The sequence below is a fragment of the Equus quagga genome, chromosome 7 (genome assembly GCF_021613505.1).
Source record: "Equus quagga isolate Etosha38 chromosome 7, UCLA_HA_Equagga_1.0, whole genome shotgun sequence".
Lineage (NCBI taxonomy): Eukaryota > Metazoa > Chordata > Mammalia > Perissodactyla > Equidae > Equus > Equus quagga.
Genome location: NC_060273.1, coordinates 33273090 through 33287362, shown reverse-complemented (window position 1 = coordinate 33287362; position 14273 = coordinate 33273090). Strand labels below are relative to the sequence as shown.

Sequence of the window (14273 nt, the reverse complement as noted above, 5' to 3'; positions counted from 1 at the left end):
CCCCCGCCCATTTCTACTTCCTCTATCCCCCCAGTAGGTGTGAAATATACGGTTTATTATTATGGCTTTGGCTTTGTAAATATTGTTTATGTTTGAGGCAAGTGGTATAATAAAATTCATTTCTTTATTTCCTGGGGTTATGAATTGCTTCTTTTTTCTCATTTGCTGAGATCTCTTAGAGTCTCTGTCTTCCAGTCTCTTGGTACCCTTTTCATTTGGTCCGATCTTTTGGACGAGCTGCCTCTTTCTTTTCTGGGATTACCTTCCTAGAATTTTCCATCTTCCTGCTCTCCTCTGCTTCACCTGGTGGGTGCTTGGGCCTGTCGTAGAGCTATCATTCTTCAAACTCACTTTCCCTCTCTGCTGTGTTGGGTCACCTGTTTCCTGCTTCCCATGCTTTCCTTCCTTGTTTTGGCGGAGCACATCCTGCAGTAGCCTTCTGTGAAACCGTACACGGAAGGCAAATTTTTTGAGGCCTAGGATGCCTGAAAATACCTTTATTCCACCTTCAAGCTTGACTGGCATTTTGGAAATAATTTCCCCCTGGTGTCCTGAAGGAATTGCAACATCCCCTTCTCAATTCCACTGTTCCTTTTGAGAAGTGGGATGCTATTTTCATTCTTGATCTTTGTGCGCGAACTTTTTTTAGAGCCACGTAAGAGTTGAGAGCATGGGCTCTGCAATTTGCAGACACATTCTGCCACTTACTAGCCATGTGGCCTTGCCCAGGCTACCTGACCCTCCACTTCAGTTTTCTCTTTTGTAAAATGAGTCATAGTGCTTGCTTTTTACTTCCATAAAAGGTTTGTGTGAGGACTAATGGGGCTCAGATACCTAAATCCCTGGAACGTTGCTTGGCACAAAGGAAGCCTCACAGATATTAACATTGTTCTTCTTTCCTCACCGGTGTTCTGAAATTTCAAGTTGATGTCCCAACTTTCTGGGGGTCTTTTTTGCCTTTGCTGTGATGGGTGCTCCATAGACCATATCATTCCGGAAACTCAAGTCCGTCAGTCTGAAAGTTTTTTGAACTGCTATTAATTTTATTAGTATTTTATAACTTTCTTTCCACCCTTTTGGCTCTTCTCTGTAGTACTCCTACTAGATACTGGGTGTCCTGGCTGATCGTCTACTTTTCTTAAACTTTCTTTGCTATTTTCCATCTCTCTTTGTTTTTTCTACTTTCTAGGAGATCTTCTCAGCCGTGTCTTCTAACCCTTCAGTTTAGTTTTTTAAGTAGGCTGTCGTTTTTAATTTCTAGGAATTCTTTCTTATAATCTGGATGCTCCTCTTTCCTTTTTTTTTTTTTATAGCATCCTGTTCTTGTTTCGTGGATACATTTGTTCTCAGCACTTGGAGGATGTCAATTGTATTTTTTCCTGGAATTTTCTTCTCTCATGCATTGCCTCTGTTCCTTTGGATCTTTTTTTTTTCTCATTTGTCCCTCATTTGGTGAAGACTTCTGGGGGCGTCTGGTGACTGATTGGTGACTCTTTGTATTTAAGAAGGACACACTTGGGGCTGGCCCAGTGGCACAGCAGTTAGGTTAGCATGTTCTGCTTCGGCGGCCCGGCATTCGCTGGTTTGGATCCCGGGTGCCGACATGGCACAGCTTGGCAAGCCATGCTGTGCTAGGCGTCCCACATAGAAAGTAGAGGAAGATGGGCAGGGATGATAGCTCAGGGCCAGTCTTCCTCAGCAAAAAGAGGAGGATTGGCAGCAGATGTTAGCTCAGGGCTAATCTTCCTCAGGGGAAAAAAAAAAAGGAGGCTCTAACAAGGCGCTGGGACTCACATCCAAGGATGGGGCTCCCTGGGTCTGTAGGTTTTTCCTTGCCACCAGTTTCCCTTTCCTGCCTGTGTGCCCCTCCTCCAACACCTGAGTCTACCTTTTAAGGATGGAGACTTGTACCCAGATCCTGTTTTCATTTTGCTCCCCCCTCCCCGCCCCCAGCCCTGGGAATCCAGCCCAAGACCCTCCAAGGCTCCATCGATCCCTCTGTTTTCCCGCTTCCAGTGTCCTGGAGGTGGTCTCCATTCCATTCGTCTTGTTTTCTCCCCTTTTTAAACCACAGCACCGTCATTTCGGGAGCCTTTGGGGAAAGGAGTTGTCGCGATGGAGTGCTGTGCCCCACTTCTGGGGTCCCGCCCGCTGTCTTTGCCGCGGCCCAGGGGCCTGGGGCCCTGGCTCCTCTGTCTCTGCCTGCCCCACACAGAGGGGGCAGCTTTTGCCCCCGCAGCTCCCGGAAGGCCCTCCCTAGATCCCTGCCTCTTCCTCTAGGCCAGGACCTGGCTGGGAGAAGAGGAATCAGTGGGGAAATCCTTTGTAATTGCTGTAGATTCAAGGATGTCTGGAGCCCTGGGGCGAGGCCGAGACCGGGGCGGGTACCTTTGCATATCACTGGCCGGGTTGGGGCCTCGGCTCTCAGCTGCCTTGAGATTCCCTTTATTTATACTCCGCACCTACTTTGTGGGCTGGATGTCTGGTTGGAGGGGGCGGGGTCCCAGCCCACAGGGGGCCTATATTCGGGGACGGGGAGGGACTGGAGTTAAACCCAGGTTGCCCTTCTCCTGCTGTGGCCTGTGGTGGCAAGGAGCTGGGAGCTCTGGGATGCTAAAAGATGCCTCTAGGGGTCTGACCACCTTGGGGGGGTCAGGGCTGCCTCCCAGCGGAGCCCTGTAGCAAGGGGCAGGGTGGGGTGGGGAGGAGGGGGCAGGCCTCCCGCTTCCCCCAGGCCAGCCTCCAGGTCCACTGGACTCCTCCCCTCCAGGCGGGGTGGGGCAGAGCCGGTTGATCTGGCCTGGTGGCTCCCCCAGCTCCTGGACCTTTGCTTAGCTTGGAGGAACAGAGCAGCCCTAGACCCTTGGCCTGTGCCACAGCGATGGGAGCTCGGAGAAGGCGGCAGTGGCCGCAGATCCCGTGGCCCAGCCACAGCATCAAGAATGCGCTTGGTAAGCCCCCCGCCCGCCACGCCAGCCTTGAGCTCTGCCCCTCAGCCTTGCTTTTCTGTCACGTGGCACCTTCCTCCCGGGAGAGGGGAGTGCCACGAAGCAGAGGACGCAAGTGAGGCCCCAGTCACGGCTTCTTCATTTTACTTTAGAGGAAACTAAGGAACAGAGAGGTTGCATTACCTCCCCAAGGTCACACAGCAGGGGGGAAGTGAGGGATCTAGGAGCAGGGCCTGAGCTCTCTGCAAGAGAGCCGAGAGCTGGGGAGAGGGAGGGGTATGAATAAGGATTTTTCTTTCTTGGCTCATTTTTATGTATTTGTTTCGGTTTTTGTAAATTTCATCTACGGAGAGTTCCATGAAAATGACTCACATGGACTCTTTACTGGGCTCGTGTTCAGACTGGCCTCCCTCTGCCCCCGCTGACCTTTCTTTAAAGATGTTTTTTATTGGGGTTTAAGATACACACAGAAATGAGAGCACAGATCATCTGTGTTCAGTTGGACTCGTTTTTCACCATCTGAACCCACCCGTGTCCCCATCAACCAGGTTCAAAAAGAAACCCAGACGCCCCGTTCGGTCACTTCCCCCTCCCTGTCCCATGGGGACCCCTATCTTGGCCTAAACCCGCAGACGCTGGACTCGCCTCCTTGTGCACCTCGTGTTTGGGACGCACACAGTGTGTCCTTTTGCGTGAGGTTGTGAGATTTGTGGGGCTGTGGTTCCTTTTTGCTGGGGGTGTTCCCATCTATGATAAGGTCATAGTTTGTTTACCCAGCTGTGGATGGGCATTTGGGGCGTTTTCCGTTTTTGGCTGTGGCTGGTGGGAAAATTCTTGAATTCTGAGTGGCGATGCTCACTTGTTCACCTACCTACCGGGGTGTGGCTGGATCAGAGAGGTTGCTGGATTCTGCCAGACTGTTCGAGAGTGGTAGTCCTAATTGACAACCCCTCTGGCAGCATATTAATGCTGTCCATCTTTCCTTCTTGACATTTTAACCCTTCGAGTGGGTGGGTAGTAGTTTTAATTCCCACTTTCTCCGAGGTGTAAGAGGCTGAAGATCTTGATGTGGGTTTACTGGCCATTTGACCCCCTTATTTATGATCCTCCGGTCAAGTCTTTTTCCTATTTTTACAGTGAGTTGTCTGCCTTTTTCTTATTGATTTGTCAGAGTTCTTTATATATGCTGGCTATAAGCCCTTCATTGGAGAAATGCCACACAGATCGTTTTCTGTCCAGTGCCTCGCCTTGTCTTTCCCCTTGGCTTGTCTTTCCCCTTGTGGTGTCATGTGATGAATAGAAGTTCCTAATTATAATATAATCTAGTGTCTTTATCTTATGTTTATGGTTAGTGCTTTTCATATGGTCTATAAGAAACCTTTGGCTGCCCTTTGGGTCATGAAAGGATTTTCAGTGTTTTATTCTAGAAGCTTTCTTGTTTTGCCTTTCACATGTGGATCTACGGTCTGCCTGGAATGGGTTTTTACGTGTGGTGTGAAGGAGAGGCTTTTCCCATATGGAGGTCCGAGTGGACCGGTGGTGAGGCCGCACCGGCTGTGTTATTGCGTGTGTGTACCCGTTCTGGTATTCAAGATTCTGAGTTCTCCCACGTGGCTCTTTATCTTCAAGGTCGCCTTGGCTGTTCTTGACCCTTTGTGTTTCTCTATAACGTTTTTTTTTTTAAGCTGGTAAAATACGCATTCCACAAATGTACCGTTTTAACCAGTTCTAGATGTCCAGTTTTGTGGCATTGAGCACATTCGCATTGCTGTGCAGCCATCACCACCATCTGCTTCCAGAACGTTCCATCACCTCAAATTGAAACCCTGTCCCTATTTAACACTACCCCCCACCCCCCGCCTCCCCCAGCCCCTGGCGCCCACCCTTTACACACAGACACACACACACACCCCCTCTGCCAGGGTTTCCATTGGGGTTGCACTGAATCTCGAGGTCAGTGGGCTGCAGCCGGCATCCTAGTCGGTTCACACAAGTCTGGCGGTTTCCGAGGGAGGGACCCCGGAGGCGGATCTGCACCCCTCCACGGGCCCTCCCCAGACCTGCTTGTTTGCTTCCAGAACCTCGGCTCCAGTGGCTGCAGTGTTCCCTCTGCTACTTCCCGCCCCCCGCCTCCCTGCAGCCCAACCCAAAAATGCGCTGATTTGCTAGATGCAAATGACATCATCCTGTTTTCATACTTCTTTGTATGAACTTTTGACTGAATTTGGACTTTTGAGTGAATTTGGACTTTTGAGTGAATTTGGCCATTTCCCGCCCTTCGTTTGTGAGCGGCTTGCGCCTCTTACTGAACCATAAGATGCTTTCTTTACGCGGCGAGGGCGTCAGCCCATCCCCGGCTTAGATGTCACAGAGATCTCCGGATCGGTGGGAGTCTGAGGGTCGCCTCATCCAGGGGGTCCTGCCCGTTTGCAGCGGCTGTCATGGAAACGCCTCGGCCGGCCACGTGGCGGCTGGAATGAGCCCTTCTCTGGGCCGTCACCCTGATTGGGTCGTGCTGATAAGATGCTCCAGTAGCCTGTGGTGACATCTTAAGGGGAACGCAGTTCCTCTGTGAGGAGGCCAAAACGACCTTTCAGAGTAGAAAGGGAAAGCGTGTTTACTTGTGTTTGGTTAGGGAGGGGCCTTTGGGTGTGAAAACATGAAAATAGAGGTTTAGGGTCTGGGTGGTTTGGAAGAGCATAGATTTTGGAGTCAGAGCCTTAGTTTCCCCATCTGTAAAAGGGACAAAGATCCTCGTTCCCAGAGTTGAGGGGGATGGGGAAACAAGATGAATGGAAGCCTTGAAGCCTCGAGCCACCCCTCTGCCCTCCTCTCTTCAGCCCTAGCTGATCACGACCTTGCCCATTGTCTGCTCCATAAGCATTAATTGAGCACCCACTGTGTGCAGTGGGTGGTGGGTCACTGGGGGTGGAGTAAACCCACCTCATCACGCAGAGGTCTGCACGCCATGGCGCCATGGCCGTATCTGGCCCACCTCCCGTTTTTTGTAAATAAAGTTTTGTTGGAACAAAGCCCAATAGTTTAAGTGTGGCCTGTGGCTTTTTCCCCTCCGGCAGGCAGCATAGGCCTGTGATGCTTAAAGTATTTATTATCTGGACCTTTTAAGAAAAAGCTTGCCGACTCCTGTCCCAGTGGGTGGAGAGGGACAATAAACAAAGAATTACAACAGAGCAGGAACTAATGTGTATATGGAATGATAAACAGTGATAAGCACGATGGAGAAAAATAATTCAGGAAAGGGTGGGGGGGTGGTGGGCTGGGTTGCAATTTTAAAAATCGTGGTTAGGGAAGGCGGCATTCATCAAGTGTCACGTGGGCTGTAAGAGAAGAGAGTGAGGTATATGCAGAAGGAGGATACTGATAATTTGCTGTATCTGGAGGGAGGAATGGATTCCAGGCTTCGATGCAAAGGCCCTGGGGTACAGCCTGTGGGTGTGCTGTTCCATTTTCCAGCCCAGCCCGTTTGCAATGATAAAGTCCTCTGAGTCCTTCGCTGTTTACCAAACCTTTGTACCCACGATGATCTCATCGGGTTCTCCCCGCTCCCACCAGCGAGGACTTCAGGTGCCCTTATATAGTCAACTTCTAGAAGGGTCCCCGGCTACTCCATCCATTACAGAGGCAAGATTCCGCTGGCTGGCTGAGGGGGCCTCTCTGTTCTCCTCTCTGGGGTCCTGCCAGCAGTCGGGCAGAGCACAGCCCCTAGTCTGGATGGCCTTCCTTTCCCAGCCCCCAGCCGCCCTGCTTGAGTGACGAGGGAACACGCAGTTTGTCTGGGTTCGAGTTCACCCTTCTGGTGACCGTGGCCAGCCTTGGTGCTGACAAACCCCTGAAGCCCTTCCTGTGTTCTGGGTGTTGGTGAGGGGGGTGGCGAGGGCCGGGAACAGGCTGGCCCACACCCCAAGCTCAGGCGTCTCTGCTGTGTTCCCAAGGTGCTTGTCCATGTTGGCAGTGTCAGGGGTGCAAGGGGCTGGGATGTTGGTGGTCCCAGCTGGGGACAGGGCCTGTTAACTTGGTGCAGGGAGGGGGCACAGACAGGGGAGCTCAGGCCTGGCAGGGTGGGGTGTGTGTGCCCAGCTCCCTGCTGCTGGCCAGGGAATGGCGGGGGGGCACGTCACCGCATAGCTGGGCCCCGTGTCTCCTTTCGTGCCCGGGGTGGCCCCGGGGACCAGAGAAGGAGAAGGCCATTTTCCAAGCACCTCCAAGGGCCAGGCCCTGTGCGGGGGGCTTCCCTTACTCAGGGTTCAAGGGGCAGGGGGCTGGCGTGGAGCTAAGGGGCGGTTGAGGGGGACTCCCGAGCCGAGGGCTGGGTGTGGCTGTGTGCTTGCAGTGCCGCTGTGCCATGTGGTCCAGGCTCAGTGACCTTGGGCGGCCTCTCTGAGCCTCGGTTTCTTCATCTGTAAAATGGGGGTAACAAGATCCCCTCGCTCCCAGGGCTGCGTGTGGGGGGGGGGGGGGGGCCGGGGGGGGAGGGGGCCGGGCCAGGGACGGGGGGGCCCGTGGCACTGCTTTGCTTGGGGCCCTGGGGCGCCCCGGGCAGTGCGGCTGGTCCAGGCCCCAGGGTGGGGGGTACTCACAGCCCTGGATTCAGAGGCAGAGGACAGAGCTTACTGTGGTTTTTAAAAAAATAATGGAGCTGGAATTCACACACCGTGGGATTAACCATTTTCCAGCGTGCGAGGAAGCCACTGGTTCATCGTGGGCAGCCTCCAGCGCTCTCCAGCTTCCAAGCTGAATTTTCATTTTAAGGAAGGACAGATGGACTTTGGGTGGAGGAGGTGGTCCTGCTCGGACCCTGACCCGGACCCCTGGGGATCCCCGTGGTGGGGGACCGGCCCGTCAGAGGCCCTGCCACTGCCCTTGCTCCAGTTTCCGGCAAGGAGGAGCCTTCAGCCCAGATGGTGGCTAAATTAAGTCTAAATTAATTAAAATTTAATGAAATAAAAGATGCGGTTCCTCCGTCTCACCAGCCACATTTCAAGGCTCAGTAGCCACAGGCGGCCAGTGTGATACGTACCTGGGTGAGCAGGTGGCACGGAGGCCCCCAGTCACCAGCGGGCGGCCTGAGACCTGGGTGCGACCTTTCCCAACCCAGGCTGTGCTGGGAGATTTCCAGCAAAGTCTAGGGAGAGGCCAGTTGGCTTCAGGCCTGACTGGCACTTTCCCCCAGAACCCCGAGGCCTGCAGCCGTCTCGGTGAGCCCTGAAGGCCACCATTGGGTCCCCAGGGGAGAGTGCAAGGAGTCGGGGTGTGTACCTAGACCCTGGGAGAGTGCCAGGCACCGGCAAGGGGGGCCTCAGAAAGCTGTCTGGAGATGCGGATGGTGGGGGTGGGGTCAGCTGCCCATCCTCAGCCCCACCCCAGCGAGACCAGGCAGGACAGCCAGGTGGCGCGTGGCGGCCTCGGGGGTCGGGGGCTGCCTTACTTTCCCTCCCGACCTGGATCCCAGTGGTGCATCTGTCTGTTTTGCCCAGTGAGGTTGGAAAGGATGCTCATGCACTGAGTTGGTCCAAAAGTCTACCCCTGCTGGGGGCCAGGTGCAGACAGCTCCCCCCCCAGACACGGATCCACGCTTCCAAGGTGTCCGAGGGGGACACCGTGGTTGGGGGCTTGGATGGCGTGGCCAGGAGGGTGTCTGAGGCACAGGGAAGGCCCTGAGGAGGGGATGACGGGTGTACGAGGACACGGGGTGGGGCGGGGGGCGCCCTGGGGACCGGGTGGATCCAGCCGTCACACGTTTATCTAATTTGTTTCTGGGGTCCATCCCTCGGCTCTTCGGGAGAGTGGGGGCGGAATATGTGCGGATAAATGCTGCTGTCATGCTTGGTGTCCTTGTGGCTGGTGACGAGGTGGGGATGGTGCCCGTTTTACAGAGCCGCCAACCGCCGCTCTCGGAGAGGCACAGGCTTGCCCACGGTCCCCCCAGGGCACCGGCTTCTCTGGCCGGGGCCCCCCGGGAGGGCGTTTGGCACCGTTGGGGCCCTGTGGTGGGCGGGAGCCGTTGGTGGCATCCGGGCCAGGGTACCGCGGGGCGGGTGTCACAAGCCCAGGCAGGGGCAGGCCTGGGCCACCGGGCTTCCGCGCGGCCGGGGCAGGAAGAGCTGGCGGCTGATGTAAGGCCTTGCGCAAACTTCTGGCTGCCGGCTTCCGGAGCCTTCCACCCGCCTGCCTGCCGAGGAGGAAGTCTGGGGCCTAGCGGGGCTCAGAGGCCCTACTACCCCAGCTTGGGCCGCATGGGTGGCCGCACCGGCCACCATGGCCCTGGGTCCCGAGGGCTTGGCGCTGGAGTCCGGTGAGGGGCTGGGCGGGGCCGGGCTGGAGTTGGGGGGCTGGCCATGGGGTGTCGGTGATGGCGCATGTGGCCAGAAGGTATCCTCCCATGGCTCCGCCTGCTGCTGTCTCCGCCCCGAGGACCAAGGTGGATGCCCTGTCCCTTGCAGCCTCAGTTTCCCTATGAGGACCCCAGAGGGTCTAGGTGGACGTTTGGGGATTTTGTGCCCCCAGGAGGTGGTGAGTGAGCGCCTGCTGTATACAGGCCTAGCATGCACGCCGGCTGGAGACCCAGAGGTTGGGTGGGGGGGTCTGTGAGCCCCCTGTGGGCCGGGCTGGGTCCCCTGGGCACCCGAGTAGCACGCATTGTCCGCGTCCCCCCCTGCGGTCACTTCGTTTCTCTGGGCCACCCGTGCCGGCTCTGCGCAGCCTTCCACCCCACCTCCCGAGGGTACGTGGGAGGATTCAAAACCGCTCGCATGCACACTGCCGGGTGCCCCGGGCCGCGGTGCGTGGGCGCTGCGGCCATTTGTTGTTATTATTGTTGCTAAATACATCCTCCCCTCTTCACCGTGACTCTCAGTAGAGGTGGCATGATCCCCATTTGACTGAGGGGCAGGCCAGGACAGGGGAGCCCAGGGGGCAAGCTTGCCTTTGGCCGTGACCTGGAGGACGGCGGGTGATGATCTAGGGGGGGCGATGATCTTGGGGGGCTGTGCCCCCGGGTGGTGGGGGCGGGGGAGGCACCCATGTACGCGTGGGCCTGGCTGCATGGGGTGTGGCAGGGGTGACGGTCCTTCTGAGCAGCGGTCAGCCACCACTGCCCCCATGTGAGGGACCCTGGTGGCTTCTGCTCTCTGGAGGGACGGCCCCCTGCAATGCAGCCTCACAGGCCCGCTGCCCTCATTCCTTCCCTGATTCATCCGCTAATTCACCATCGTTCGGGGCCGCGCTGCTGGGTGTGCATTCTGACCAGGCACTTGCTGGCTCCGAGCCTCAGTCTCCTCATCTGTAAAATGGGTACCCGGCACCTCCCGCATGGGCCGGCGGAGGATGTGGTGTATCTGGGCCTGTCCTGGGCTGCTGCGGGGTCCTCCGGGAGGTCGGTCTTCAAGTTGCTGTGTCCTCCCCGGTCCAGGGGCTCCGAACGCGAGCAGGGGTTGAGACCACAAGCCCTCCTCCACCTCGGCACTCTGTGGCCTCCGGAGGCCCCCGCCCCCCCCACGGAGCTCAGCTTTCGTCTGCAGATGGGGAGGACTGGCTGGTCCGCATCTGGGTTGGTTGCATGTGGGGACGGTGACGCCCTCCTGCTGAGATGTTGGGTGTCCCAGAGGCCAGGCTCTGCTGTGGGGGCTTTCTTCTGGCCCCCCTCTGTGTCACTGGCAGTTTTCTCAAGCCCTGGGTCCGGGTGAGCTGACCTGGGCCCGTCCTGAGGCCGAGGGCTGGGGTTTGGTCTCCCTGCCCCTGTCAGCTCCGTGCAGTGGGGGAGAGATGGGAATCTGGGGGCGGTGGGCCAGGCGGCGGTGGCCTGGTGGCTGCCTCACAGCGTCCCCTTCTCTCTGCAGGCGAGGCCTTCTTGGGCAGCTTTGTGGCCAGCGGGATGGGGCCCTCGGCCTCGTCCCATGGGAGCCCGGTGCCCCTGCCCTCTGACCTCTCCTTCCGCTCCCCCACCCCCAGCAACCTGCCCATGGTGCAGCTGTGGGCCGCCCACGCCCACGAAGGTAAGGAGCATGCCAGGTGGGAGGGGCTGAGGGCTGCTAGGCTGCCGTCCCCAGACCCTCTCAAGTCTGCCCCCTCTCTTCCACCTCCATGGTCACCCTTCCTCGCTGTGGCCGGTGGGGCTCCAGCCCTGTCACCCGGCCTCCGTGCTGTTCTTCAGACGCTCAGTGCTTCCTCTAATCACCGTCACAGGGCCTTTGCACGAGCTGTTCTGCTGCTTGCAGCCCCTCACCCCCACCCCACTGGCTGTCTCCTGTTGCTCCTTCAGGGCTCAGCTCCAACCCCCCTCCCCCATCCCCCATTCCACCTCTCACTTGTGATGACGGGTTTATCTCTGTGTTTTTTGGTGTGTGAGATAGCCATTTTGCCACCAGAGTGAGCTCTGCGGCCAGGGCCTAGTTTGTTCCGCTCGCCCGTCTCCCGGGCGCACAGCAGGCTTGCTAGTAATTGTGGGAGCAATGGGACCAGGGACCACTGGCCTTTCTTGTCGCGGTTCTGCACTGATGCCCCTAAATTTGGAGGGGCTGCGGCCCAGCTTCCTGCTGGCCCTGAGCAAATCTTGGACCTCCCTGGAGCCTCAGTTTCCCCTCTGCATGAAGGGATGGGCCTGGGGGACCCTGCGCTCCTCCCCAACCTGCGCCTCTGGCAGATTCGGGATGCGGGGCGCCAGCTCCCTCCTCCTGCCTCCTGGGCACCCTCTGGTGCTCCTGGTCCTGGAAGATGGGGGTCCTGGGAGCCCCCACTGCAGGCTGAGGGTCCTCCCGGGCCTTCAGCAGCCTGGTCTCCTGCTCCTCCCCTGTGCCGGTGTCTCACCAAGGACCCTGAATCGGGTGTGCCTGCACAGAGGGGGCGGGCCTGCCTCTGGGCCTGGGATGGCGGGCAGTCAGTCCCTCGGGGCTGGGCTCCCATCTGAGCCTCGCAGTTGAGCCTGCTTACGGGGTGGCTGGAGGGGCCTGAAGAGCAGAGGCCGCGTCCGTGCCCGTGCCCCGTCAACCGGCTCCTCTGCGCTCCCTCACGCCCGTTCCCCCTTTGCTGACGAGGACTGGGAATGACAGTCAAGACGGCAAATGCCCCAGGCGCTTCTTAGGTCCCAGGGGCTGCGTCCTCGAACCCCTTTGTCCTGAGAACAAGCCGCGAGCTGGGGACTCCTAGGCCCATTTCACAGATGAGAAAGCAGGGGACCAGGCCTGCCGAGGAGCGTGGCTTCAGTGACTAAACGGGACAGAGTGTATCAGGTCGTCTTTGTTACTTTGTGGTGGGTGTTCATCATCATCATCAGGTGATGCTGTGGGAGGAGACGTGGGCCCAGTGTGGCCAGGGACAGGTCCTGCGTCCCCAGGCTCAGAGGGAGCCACTGGGACATGGGGGCCCCTAGTCCCTCAGGAATCTGCAAGGGGCCTGTGGTCCTGTGGGACCCACAACTCGGGCAGAGTGTCAGGACCCTCCTCTGGGCCCAGCGCCTGGCCTTCTGGGCCCTGCCAAGTGGTTCTTGGGCCTCCATTCTCCATATGCCCTTTTCAGTGTCATGTTCTCTCTCCGTGGCCACCCCTTCCTTCCTGTCTTCTCTGTCCCATGAGACCCTGATTCTGGGCATCCCTGGTGGGGGCCTTGTAGGATCCTCAGCAGGAGGAATTCCTTCCTGGCCGCCTGGGACACCCAGGAGCTGGTGATGCCATGTGGGCTGAGGTTCAGAGAAGGTGAGTGACTTGCTCCAGGTCACACAGCAGAGCAGGGGCCTGTTAAACTAGTAAAGCACTCAGTCGAGTGTGTGTTGGGCTGAGGTTGTGTGTCCTGCTGACCTCAGTTCAAAGCCAGGCTCCTCTGCTGTGTGACCTTGGGCAAGTGGTCCTCTCTGAACCTCAGTTTTCTCATCTGTAAAATGGGTTTATTAAAAGTATGTGTCTCTCAGGAATTTTTTTTTTTTTTGAGGTTTAAATGAGAATAACAGAGGCCAAGCAGTTGACCGTGCTTATTAGCCTGTGATTAGATCTGCCATCATCTTCATCATCACCATCACCACCCTCCTAGTTGGATCCATTCTGATCCTTTTCCTGGGGAACGTCACACCCAAGCCCCTGGGGGCTGCCTGGGCCTGGAGGGGTGCCTGGAGTGCCAGGGTTGGGAGCGGGCAGGCCTGGCCCTGGGCAGCTGGTGGTAAACCTCAGGGAACCCTGCCCCAGGGGGCCGACACCCAGGACCCTTTATGGCCAAGAAGAAGCGAGGGCCGGAAGGGAGCTCCCTGCGGGAGGCAGCGGGGTCCCAGCCCGGCTCCTCGCTTCTCTTTCCAGGCTTCTCCCACCTGCCCAGCGGGCTGTACCCGTCCTACCTCCACCTGAACCACCTGGAGCCCCCCAGCAGCGGGAGCCCCCTCCTCAGCCAGCTGGGCCAGCCCAGCATTTTCGAGACCCAGAAAGGTCAGGAGGCAGGAGTGGGAGACCCGGGGTTGGAGGGTGGGGGACCTTCTGAGGGGCTTCTCTGGGGCCCCCATCACTACTGAGTATTCCAGGCAGCACCCAGCTCTGCCCCCACAGGCTCCCCTGGGCCCACCAAGAGCCTTCTGGTGCCTTTTGGTTGTCTTCTGTTCGTCTAAGTCTCTGGCCTTGTGGGCAGCTCTTAAAACAACCCTAGCCTCGCCCCCTTTCACAGAGGAGGAAACTGAGGCTCAGAGAGGACCTGAGTCGGTGGCCAAGGCTGGAGTTAAACTCGGTTCTATCCGTTTCCGGGGTCTGCCCTCCCAAGGGTTGTGCTGTGCACGGTCCTCCCCACCCCTGGGGTCTTGCAGGGTCCCCTTTGACCCCCCTCAAGGTCCCCCTTCCGCGCTGGGCCGGGCTCACGGCTGCCTTTTTCTTCTCCGCAGACGGCTTCTACCTGCCCGGCCCGGGGGCTGCGGGCGCCCTGCACTCCCACGCGCCCTCCTCCAGGACCCCGGGCGGCCACTCCTCCGGCACCCAAGCCAAAGGCTCGTCGAGGGAAGGTGCAGCCAAGGAGCGCGCGGGCCGCGGCGGGGAGCCGCCCCCGCTGTTCGGCAAGAAGGACCCGCGGGCCCGCGAGGACGCGGCCGGCCCGCGCGGTGTGGTGGACCTGACCCAGGAGGCGCGCGCCGAGGGCCGCCAGGACCGCGGGCCCCCGCGCCTCGCCGAGCGCCTGTCGCCCTTCCTGGCCGAGCCGGGGCCACCGCGGGCGCCGGGCACAGGCCCCGCTGAGTCCAAGGGCAAGAACCTGCCGCCGCCGCCGCCGGCGCTGAGCCTCTGCAACGGGGCGGCAGACGCGGGGATCCCCGCGCTGGTGGCCAAGGAGGCGGCGCGCCAGGACGAG

General features: G+C 58.3%; 1 protein-coding gene across 1 annotated transcript in view; it reads left to right on the top strand.

Moving 5' to 3' along the window:
• The window catches only part of TNRC18 (trinucleotide repeat containing 18), an 83949-nt gene that overhangs the window by 9370 nt on the left and 60306 nt on the right, over positions 1-14273 (top strand). The window contains exons 3-5 of the mRNA XM_046665464.1: positions 10805-10960; positions 13247-13372; positions 13816-14273. Coding sequence (XP_046521420.1) covers positions 10805-10960; positions 13247-13372; positions 13816-14273 — 740 coding nt within the window. The remainder of the gene's footprint in view (positions 1-10804; positions 10961-13246; positions 13373-13815) is intronic.